Here is a 9,752-nt window from a genome sequence, read left to right on the forward strand (position 1 = left end):
TGTGTGTGTGTGTGTGTGAACTCACGGTGTGTTGCAGAAAGGGGTTTCTCATCCTCTTCCTCAGTTTCGGCCCCTGAGCACCATTCATCCCCACTGTATGGCTGTTTTCTCTCCAGCACACACCTGCGTTTGCTGCGCATCACGCCCTCTACTGGACATCATTGGGAAAAACACAAAAACAACAACGTAAACATATTTAGAATCACTTACATGTATTTATGCAAGGCAATATGGTTTCTGTCCACACTGATATAAGCAAACGCCCACAAACTGCCTCAGAAAGCACATTTAAAATGGGTAGTATTCTCACATACAGACAGAGTACTCCAGAAATGTTTTGGCATTTAAGAGGTATGAGAGGTCACAAGGCCTCCAAAGCCTTGAAACATCCCCTAACCTTGAATACCAGACACAGTGAGGGAGAAAACAAGGGAGAGAGAGAGAGTGAAAATGAGAGGAACAGAGAGAGAGAGAGCACAGAGTTAGGTTGTGGTGTCCTCGGCCTGCGCACACCGTGTTGGCGGCGGGCAGAGATAAAGAGCTGACCTTTTCTGCATCCTCTTTTGTTCCCAGCAGACATCAGTTTACGTAAATGAGTGAGTCAGCTCTCTCTCTGGTCTACTTTCTCTTTAATCATTGGCCCTTTCCAGGTGTGGCAGTCGAGTGGTCTGAAGCGAATGACTTGCATTTCATTTGAATGTCTTTCTGTTTGCTTTTCTACCGGGTGAACAATATTTACAGAGAATGAGAGAGAGAAAGAAATTTTCCCTGATAAAGAGCAGGATAGCGATAAAAAGGTTGTCACCAACTCATTTCTGATCCTCTCCACTCTTAAAAACCAAGATTATTATTGTTAACCAAAATTATAACCGAATTAAAAGTAGAATCAAGCATTCCCTCATATTTTTACAAATAAATTACATGACTTGACAGTCTTGTCAATCATTACTACTATTACTTGATTTAAAAAAAATAATAATAATATTTACATATTTTAATCATTTGTAATATTTACATTTTAAAAATATTTGAAAATAATTTTAAAAACTAACAAAGGTAATTACTATGTATTAGTGTACTCCAATAAATAATAAAAAGTAAAAATATATTAAAAATAAAATATTTAAATAAAACGCACATTTTTAATAGTTGATCATTACTACTACAATTATATATATACATACATACATAGAGAGAGAGACAGATAGACAGATTTTTTTAAGTTTTATTTTTTTAATGTTTTTTTATTTTTACTATGTTTTATAGCTTAACATGATAATATGTATTAGTGTACTACAATAAAGTATTTTAAAACAAAAATAATCTGCCAATGGGGTCAGAAAAATGACCTTTACAAAAGGAAAATAAGTTCTTTCTTTCTTTCTTTTTCTTTTTTTATGACCCCACTGGCAGATATTTGTTCTCATTTTAAGCAAAAAAATTTTTTTCATTTAGATAAATGTATCAGAAAACAAGACCATATCTTCATTTTGCATCTCAAGTAAATGTATCTTAAGGAAGCTTAGACATTTGTACTAGAAAAATGGCAAAATAAAAAAATACTGAGATATTCATTTTTGCAATGCATGCAACATTTTTCCAAGACATTTTTTTTGGCCTTAATTTGTGGAAAGCTGAATTAAAGTGCCCCTATTATGCAATTTTTAAGGTTCCTAATATTGTTTTAGGAGTCTCCTACAATAAGTTTACATGCATGCAAGGTCAAAAAACTTCGCTTTAGTTTTCTCAAAATATGCATTTAATATCACCTCATTTTCCAACGATTCTTTCGAAGCAGTTGTAAGATTCAGTCTCTCTAAACCCCTCCTTTCCGTGAGCCTACTCTGCTCTGATTGGTCAGATGGCCTAGTCTGTTGTGATTGGTCTACCGCGTACAGCGCGTGTTGGAAACGATACACCCATTGCCATAGTTCAGCTGGCCCAAATAAACTGGGGACTGAGCCATCTTTCAAGAGTAAGAGTTTTGTGAATCCCGTGTTGAACTCCCAGAGATAAGAGAAGCAGTAAAATGACGGGAACACAAAAAAAAAACACTGATTCATTGCAGTCTCATATTATTATGAGACCATCTTCTATTATGATTTAAAAACAATAAATAATAAAAAATAAAAATAAAGAGATTTTATAGATGTAATATGTTAGTGTACTCCAAAAAAAATTGTTTAAATGTAAAAATAATTTGAAATATTTTTAATAATAATAATAATAATAATATTTTAAAAGTAACAGTTCCATTAGAATAAACTTTTCAAAACACTAATTTAAAAAAAAAAAAAAAGATAAATTCTATTTTCAGAACTATAATAACCCCACCTTCTACCTTCCATGCGGTTATAAATCCAAACAGGTGTGAGTGTTTGTGTGAGAGAGTAAGAGTGTGTATGCAGACACAAAAGAGCTTCAGTGCTATTACAGGAAGCCCAGATGACTCAGTTTCTCAAAATCAAACTATTGCCCCGTTATTTCCCCTGATCTCTCTCTCTCTAATACACACACCACATACACAAAGCACCGGGCAAATGGAAATAAAATAAGAACTGCACAATGAATCAAACAAAAAGAAATGGCACATACACAGTGAAAAGAAAAACACGCCTCTGCAATCCAGGAAGAGAAGAGCTGTTATTGCTTTTTATATTGGACAGAAGCAGTTAGGCTGAATCTCACAAGACCTGTCAGCAACACGCTCTGGTCATATTTCAAGCCAAATCAAAAAGACAGAATAAGAAGTTATATTTTGCGTAGATAATATGCAATTTTTTGACAATTATGCACATTGTCACCACCTCTAGCTCTCATTATCGTAATGCAGTCGTGCAAGTCCCATTGACTTTCACACATTCAAATCTACCGCGCTGTCAGTGTAGACAGACAGCCACATTGCCAAAGAGCTCGGCATGTGTTGATATGACACATTATGCACTGCTGCATTTGTATATATCTGAATGTTTCCTTCCAGAATGTTCATTTTTAGAGGCATAAAACCTGGTTAACATGGACTGACACGGAATAAGAGTGGCATTCATAACTGTTACTTGGCAACCAGAACAAGAAACGCAGACTAGCGTCTGTTCAGTATAGCAACTGCTGACATACAGCAAAAAAAACAAAAAGTCATTGGTGGTGTGAACAGGGCTTAAATGATGATTTAGGTGAATGATTCCTTTGCTCCTGGCAAAGCTTTTTTATATTTATTAATTTTGGAACATTGTAAGAGCCATTTTTTAAACTATTTAAATGATTACATTTTATGCATTAATGTTATGCATTTTTATTTTTGCAACAATTAAATATAATAATAATATAGACCATACTGATAAAAAGTTTATTCACTTTCATTATTTTCAAATTTGTATTATTAACAAAAAATTGAATCATTTGTTTTTACTTTTAACAGGATACATGGGATAAATATTGGAAACTATTTTATTTCGACTTTTAAAATTGATTTTATTTAAAAGAAAATATTTTGAGAACTGTAAAGCAGAAAATCTAATTTTCATTACGGTATAGCAAAGGAAAAACTATTATCTACATTGTTAATAAAAAATACATTAAAATCATCATAAATAAAGGCATGACAAAAAAAAATGTTTAGTACTATATATATATATATATATATAGTATTTTTGTTATGCCTTTATGATTTGAATAAAAAAAAAATGTGTGGTACATTTTTACTCTATATTTTTTTACTCTAAATGACTATTTTACAGTAGTGAAAATGTAATGGTCAATATTAATAATAATGGGTAAAAATAGAACTTAAAAAAGAATCAGAGAAAACCCAAAAGTTAAACATCCAGAGCAATTACAGTCTTGTAAATAATGTACATGTTTTTGTCAGAATTACCAAACCACATTGTGTGTGTGTGTGTGTGTGTGTGTCTCTCTCAGTCTCTCCACCTCGCTCTATTCTACTTCCTGTCTCAACCCCCGCTCAATTAGTGAGTGACACACAACAGGACAACCAACAGGAAAACACAAGCACTTTCGCATTTGGCTCTGTTCCAGGAGCATAACATCTGACATGATACACACGTATAAGCATGCACACACACACACACACACGTGTGCTCAGAAAGGTCAGGGCATTTTGGGGTTGCTGAAAACAGGCAGTTTCATCTTTACTGTGTTTCCAGTTAAAAGGGGAATTCCAGAAATGTGGCCTTTTTTTGGCTGTTGATCGAGAGATACAGTGATACATGAGTAAAATGAGTATGTGTAGTGTGGAGTTTGGTCGTCCACTACCTATTGAGTATCATACAGTGGCTATAGAAAAAACTGAAAAAAAAACACTTTAAAATAATCACATTTTGTTGTTTTGCAGCCTGAAATGAAGACGGACACAGTTTTTGTTTTATCCAGCTGTATTTACTCAGTGCAACTTATAACATCCAAGTGAAAGATATAACACCAACACATCAGAAAAAAATTAATAAATAAATAAACAATCACTGAGTTGGAAAAAGGATCACCCCCCTCCTAAAAATTACTTGATAAAACTCAATCTTGTAAACTCAATCAGGTGTAGCTAATCACCTTCTCAGTGGCACACAAACCATTTGACTTTCAACTGGGGTCATTTTGATTAGCTCAGCATGAAAAGAGCTTTCCTGGAGCATTTCAATCCTTGGTAGTATGTTCATTTTTAGAGGCATAAAACCTGGTTAACATGGACTGACACGGAATAAGAGTGGCATTCATAACTGTTACTTGGCAACCAGAACAAGAAACGCAGACTAGCGTCTGTTCAGTATAGCAACTGCTGACATACAGCAAAAAAAACAAAAAGTCATTGGTGGTGTGAACAGGGCTTAAATGATGATTTAGGTGAATGATTCCTTTGCTCCTGGCAAAGCTTTTTTATATTTATTAATTTTGGAACATTGTAAGAGCCATTTTTTAAACTATTTAAATGATTACATTTTATGCATTAATGTTATGCATTTTTATTTTTGCAACAATTAAATATAATAATAATATAGACCATACTGATAAAAAGTTTATTCACTTTCATTATTTTCAAATTTGTATTATTAACAAAAAATTGAATCATTTGTTTTTACTTTTAACAGGATACATGGGATAAATATTGGAAACTATTTTATTTCGACTTTTAAAATTGATTTTATTTAAAAGAAAATATTTTGAGAACTGTAAAGCAGAAAATCTAATTTTCATTACGGTATAGCAAAGGAAAAACTATTATCTACATTGTTAATAAAAAATACATTAAAATCATCATAAATAAAGGCATGACAAAAAAAAATGTTTAGTACTATATATATATATATATATATAGTATTTTTGTTATGCCTTTATGATTTGAATAAAAAAAAAATGTGTGGTACATTTTTACTCTATATTTTTTTACTCTAAATGACTATTTTACAGTAGTGAAAATGTAATGGTCAATATTAATAATAATGGGTAAAAATAGAATTTAAAAAAGAATCAGAGAAAACCCAAAAGTTAAACATCCAGAGCAATTACAGTCTTGTAAATAATGTACATGTTTTTGTCAGAATTACCAAACCACATTGTGTGTGTGTGTGTGTGTGTGTGTCTCTCTCAGTCTCTCCACCTCGCTCTATTCTACTTCCTGTCTCAACCCCCGCTCAATTAGTGAGTGACACACAACAGGACAACCAACAGGAAAACACAAGCACTTTCGCATTTGGCTCTGTTCCAGGAGCATAACATCTGACATGATACACACGTATAAGCATGCACACACACACACACACACGTGTGCTCAGAAAGGTCAGGGCATTTTGGGGTTGCTGAAAACAGGCAGTTTCATCTTTACTGTGTTTCCAGTTAAAAGGGGAATTCCAGAAATGTGGCCTTTTTTTGGCTGTTGATCGAGAGATACAGTGATACATGAGTAAAATGAGTATGTGTAGTGTGGAGTTTGGTCGTCCACTACCTATTGAGTATCATACAGTGGCTATAGAAAAAACTGAAAAAAAAACACTTTAAAATAATCACATTTTGTTGTTTTGCAGCCTGAAATGAAGACGGACACAGTTTTTGTTTTATCCAGCTGTATTTACTCAGTGCAACTTATAACATCCAAGTGAAAGATATAACACCAACACATCAGAAAAAAATTAATAAATAAATAAACAATCACTGAGTTGGAAAAAGGATCACCCCCCTCCTAAAAATTACTTGATAAAACTCAATCTTGTAAACTCAATCAGGTGTAGCTAATCACCTTCTCAGTGGCACACAAACCATTTGACTTTCAACTGGGGTCATTTTGATTAGCTCAGCATGAAAAGAGCTTTCCTGGAGCATTTCAATCCTTGGTAGTGCAGCAAACAACTATGGGCACCCATCAAAAGATCTCTGGGATAAAGTTGTGGACAGGCACAAGTCAGGAGATGGATACAAAAAAATTCAAAGGCTTTAATAATGCCTAGAGGCACAGTGAAGTCTATTATTAAGAAGTGGAAGGTATTTGGTACAACAGACCCTCAGGACGTCGCTCCAAACTGGATGAAAGAGCCAGGAGGAAACTGGTCAGAGAGGCGACCAAGAGGCCTACAGCAACTCTGAAGCAGTTGCAGGAATTTATGACAGAGTGGTCACTGTGTGCATGTGACAACAATATCACAAATTCTCTACAAATGTGGCTTTTATGGGAGGGTTGCAAGAAAAAAGCCACTCCTCAAGAAAGGCCACACACTTGCTACAACATAATATTGTTTTAATGTTTCATCAGTCATGATGTCTGTATTTTCTGTTGACAGTTTAGAATCAGAACTACAGTGGGTATTGTAAAGAATCACACCTCTTTAAAATAATCACATTTTCCAACATGACAACGACCCAAAGCACACAGCAAAACTGATCACACAGTGGTTAAAGGAGAAAAAGGTGAATGTCCTTGCATAGCCTAGTCAGAGCCCAGACTAAACCCCATTGAAAATCTGTGGAATGACTTGAAGACTGCAGTCCACAAATGGTCACCATCAAATTTAGAAGAGTGGGCAAATATTGCAAAGTCTAGATATGCAAAGTTAGTAGAGACATATCCCAACAGAATAAAGGCTGTAATTGAAGCAAAAGGTGGTTAAAAAAAAATAATGACACAAGGGGGGGATCCTTTTTCCAAATCTTTTTCCAATCCTTTTTGGGTTGTTTTTTTTTCCTGACATGTTGATGTTATATCTTTCACTTGGATGTTATAAGTTGCACTGAGTAAATACAGCTGAATAAAACAAAAACCGTCTTCATTTCAGGCTGCAAAGCACCAAAATGTGATTATTTTAAAGGGGGTGATTCTTTTCTATTCCCACTGAGTGTGTGTGTGTGTGTGTGTGTGTGTGTACCTGTTTTTCTATTCTGGTGGGGACTTAAACATGAATACACACAGACGTGATTTATGAGGACACTAATTTGTATAATGACATGAATATGACATAGGGGTGCAACGGATTGTAGATGATCCGTGATCCGTACGAACCAGGCCCCACGGTTTGGCACGCATGTGATTCGCGGATTAACGGTTAAGTTTAACCATCATAGAGTGAAAGTTTATCATTTGCACATGTTTTGTCTTGCCAATTTACACATACAAGCAATTTAAACTCACGCACAGAGAGAGAGACACCCACACAAAGTTATGATACAATACCCGTTTTGGCAAGTATTCTAGTAAAAACAGTCAGTTATGTCTTAAGTGAATGTAAACAGCTGAGAAAGAAACCGGATGTGTGTCAGTATTAGGTCCGTGCATTTGGTCTTAAAGAGACAGCAGCCAATAAATACCTGCTTCTGCGAATCAAATAACACCACAGCTCTAACGAAGATTAATCTGTGTTTAACTTGTGCAGTGAGCACTATTGTGTTATTTTACACTTAGTTATTACATTTCTGTACCTGAATACTACTGTTACTGACTTTATTTGTAACTGTTATGTTGTATTCGTCAATGCTTGTAATTTGTGTAATTGTTCTCGTTTTCTTACTAACTTGATTAGTTAAGCTAGTATTTTGTGCTGTGGTATAGAAATACTTAAAGTAAGCTTTCACAAATGTATTTATTTTATTTTTTTGCTAATCCGAAAAATGATCCGATCCGTGACTCAAAATCCTTAATATGATCCGAACCGTGAGTTTTGTGATCCGTTGCACCACTAGTATGACATAGGCATTACAATGAAAAGGTGATTTATGAGGACATTTTGATTTTTCGAAAATCTAAAAATGCAGAAAGTTTCCTGTAAGGGTTAGGTTGGTGTAGGGCAATAGAAAATACGGTTTGTACAGTATAAAAACCATTATGCCTATGGAATGTCCTCACAATTCACAAAAACAAACCTGAGTGTGTGTGTGAGTGTGTGTACCTGTTTTTCTATTCTGGTTGGGACTTAAACCTGAATACACACAGACTCATGTCATGGTGTGGACCTAAATTGAGGTCCCCACGGGTAAACAAGCTAATAAATCACACAGAATGAAGTTTTTTGAAAATCTAAAAATGCACAGTTTTCTGTGAGGGGTAGGTTTAGGTGTAGGTTTGATGTAGGGCAATAGAAAATACGGTCTGTACAGTAGAAAAACCATTACCTAGTCTCCTATAGCCTGACTTTTAATTATTGGCATAAAGTCTAGTCCATGTTATCGCATATTCTGGCCACTTAGACAGGAAAAGACTCTCTAAACAAGCAATTTCTCATCCCAAGCACAAGCATGAAGCATGACCCCCTTTCTAAAACAGGAAGGTGTGTAAAATAATAAGCATAATATTTGAATGATTTTCTTTCAAACTGTTTCAACACTGATAATAAAAAGAACCATTATTAATCAACTCAGCACCAATAATTGATAATAACTGAGACTTCAGAAGGCTCGTGACACTGAAGACTGGAGTGATGATGCTGAAAATGCAGCTTTGTCATCACAGGAATACTTTACATTTTAAAATTGTAACATTATTTCATTTGATTTTTAATCAAATAAATGCAGCTTTGAACCAAACTTTTGACTAGTACTGTACTTAGCAAAAAAATGCTATTTAATAACTGATCACACTTTAAAATGCTCATAATCAGGCAAGAGTACAGTTACTTTTATACACAACATTTTCACATATTATTTACACAATGGCAGTATAAATTATTGATAATGTATTGATTCGTTTGATTGATGTATTGAAAAATCCTACTGCTTATATACATTCAGAAAGTCTTCCAGTTTTATGGAGAAATCTCGTGCTATTTTGTGTATAAAGCATCAGACAGTCGGTCTACGGACTGTGGGCAGGCCGTGGACATTCGGTCTAAGGATGAGAGCAGCATTATGCCTACCTTTGGCATCTGGCTCCAAAACAGGGGTGAGCGACTCTCTTTGGTCTCCCGTGTCCATGGAGACGCTCCTTTCCCTCTTTGCCTTGGTCTTCATTATCCCACCAACTCCACCGCCTGTTTGGTTGAGGCTCTTCAGTCCAGGGTTGCCAGGAGAAATCTGGTTGGATTTGACTCCATGGTTCCCAGACCCACTGCCCTTTGACCCTTGGTTGCCAGCAGGTCCTTGCTGCTGCGCTTGGTTTACATTGGGGAGCTGTGATTGGGCCCCGCTTGTCACTTGCTTGCCATGATTGGATAGTTTATTTTCAGAGTGCATTTGATTGGCTGGTGATGGAGAGGATACTGAGGGGGTTGGTTTGTTGTGTTGTGTCTGTCTGTCAGTGAGACTGCAAACTGAAACAGAGACAT

At 35.2% G+C, this 9,752-nt stretch overlaps 1 protein-coding gene across 1 annotated transcript in view; it reads right to left on the minus strand.

The window, feature by feature from the left end:
• LOC107670619 (B-cell CLL/lymphoma 9-like protein) overlaps positions 1-9,752 on the minus strand; it is a 58,099-nt gene that overhangs the window by 9,066 nt on the left and 39,281 nt on the right. The window contains exons 3-4 of the mRNA XM_016463265.1: positions 9,345-9,737; positions 26-151 (exon numbers count right to left, since the gene is read on the minus strand). Coding sequence (XP_016318751.1) covers positions 26-151; positions 9,345-9,660 — 442 coding nt within the window. The 5' untranslated portion in view covers positions 9,661-9,737. The remainder of the gene's footprint in view (positions 1-25; positions 152-9,344; positions 9,738-9,752) is intronic.

The sequence above is a fragment of the Sinocyclocheilus anshuiensis genome, unplaced genomic scaffold (assembly GCF_001515605.1).
Source record: "Sinocyclocheilus anshuiensis isolate Anshui unplaced genomic scaffold, SAMN03320099.WGS_v1.1 scaffold140, whole genome shotgun sequence".
Classification (NCBI taxonomy): Eukaryota; Metazoa; Chordata; class Actinopteri; order Cypriniformes; family Cyprinidae; genus Sinocyclocheilus; species Sinocyclocheilus anshuiensis.